Genomic DNA, 1,303 nt, shown 5'->3' with positions numbered 1-1,303 from the left:
ACCAAGTGCCGGGTCCTGCACTTTGGTTACAACAACCCCTGCAGCACTACAGGCTGGGGACAGAGGGGCTGGAGAGCAGCCAGGCAGAAAGGGCCTGCAGGGACTGATGGACAGCAGGCTGGACATGAGCCATCAGTGTGACCAGGTGGCCAAGAAGGCCAATGGCTCCTGGCCTGGCTCAGGAATGGTGTGGCCAGCAGGACCAGAGATGCTGTGCTAGCACTGATCTGACCCCAGCTCTGCACACAGACATTGCTGCTGCAGCTCCTGAGAAGGCAACAAAAGGGCATCTCTGCAGAAAACTTTGCTGGGAGATCCTTTGGGTCCTTTAAAGCCACCAAGAGTGCTGCCCCTCATTGACACAGTCTCTGGCCACATGGAAGGTGGAGAGAAACAAAATGAGAAATTGCACAAACAATGACATTTCTTTGTGGACAATATGAAAAACTAATACAAAGGAAAAAAAAAAACAAACCACAACCAAAGCAACAAGAAGTATGAAAGACGTCTTTTAGTACAAGTGATTGGCAGAAATTGGCCAGTAGTTTAATGTTCCTGAAAGCATCCAGTGATCAGTCTCCTCACTGCAGCCTTGAGCTCCTGGTTCCTCAGGCTGTAGATGAGGGGATTCAGGGCTGGAGGCACCACCGAGTACAGAATTGACAGGGCCAGATCCAGGGATGGGGAAGACATGGAGGGGGGATTCAGATGTGCAAATGCTGCAGTGCTGAGGAACAGGGAGACGACGGCCAGGTGAGGGAGGCAGGTGGAAAAGGCTTTGTGCCGTCCCTGCTCTGAGGGGATCCTCAGCACGACCCTGAAGATCTGCACATAGGAGAAAACAATGAACACAAAACAGCCAAAACCAAAACAGACACTAACTGCAATGAGCCCAAATTCCCTGAGATAGGATTTGTAGCAGGAGAGCTTGAGGATCTGGGGAATTTCACAGAAGAACTGGCCCAGGGCGTTGCCATGGCACAGGGGCAGAGAAAATGTATTGGCTGTGTGCAGCAGTGAATAGAGAAAGGCACTGGCCCAGGCAGCTGCTGCCATGTGGGCACAAGCTCTGCTGCCCAGGAGGGTCCCGTAGTGCAGGGGTTTGCAGATGGACACATAGCAGTCATAGCACATGATGGTCAGGAGGCAAAATTCTGCTGAGATGAAGAACAGAAAGAAAAAGAGCTGAGCAGCACATGCAGTGTAGGAGATGTCCCTGGTGTCCCAGAGGGAATTGTGCATGGCTTTGGGGACAGTGGTGCCGATGAATCCCAGGTCGCTGAGGGCCAGGTTGAGCAGGAAG

General features: G+C 52.3%; 1 protein-coding gene across 1 annotated transcript; it reads right to left on the bottom strand.

Moving 5' to 3' along the window:
* Nucleotides 1-512: 512 nt before the first annotated feature.
* LOC134434400 (olfactory receptor 14J1-like) lies at nt 513-1,083 on the bottom strand (the record flags this gene model as incomplete). Its single annotated transcript, XM_063183062.1, has 1 exon — nt 513-1,083. A coding segment is annotated over one exon (537 nt), but the record flags the coding sequence as incomplete, so codon positions are not given.
* Nucleotides 1,084-1,303: the final 220 nt, after the last annotated feature.

Source organism: Melospiza melodia, unplaced genomic scaffold, assembly GCF_035770615.1.
Source record: "Melospiza melodia melodia isolate bMelMel2 unplaced genomic scaffold, bMelMel2.pri scaffold_35, whole genome shotgun sequence".
NCBI lineage: Eukaryota > Metazoa > Chordata > Aves > Passeriformes > Passerellidae > Melospiza > Melospiza melodia.
Note: the sequence above shows the minus strand (reverse complement) of the source record. Positions and strands in the feature narration are given on the sequence as shown.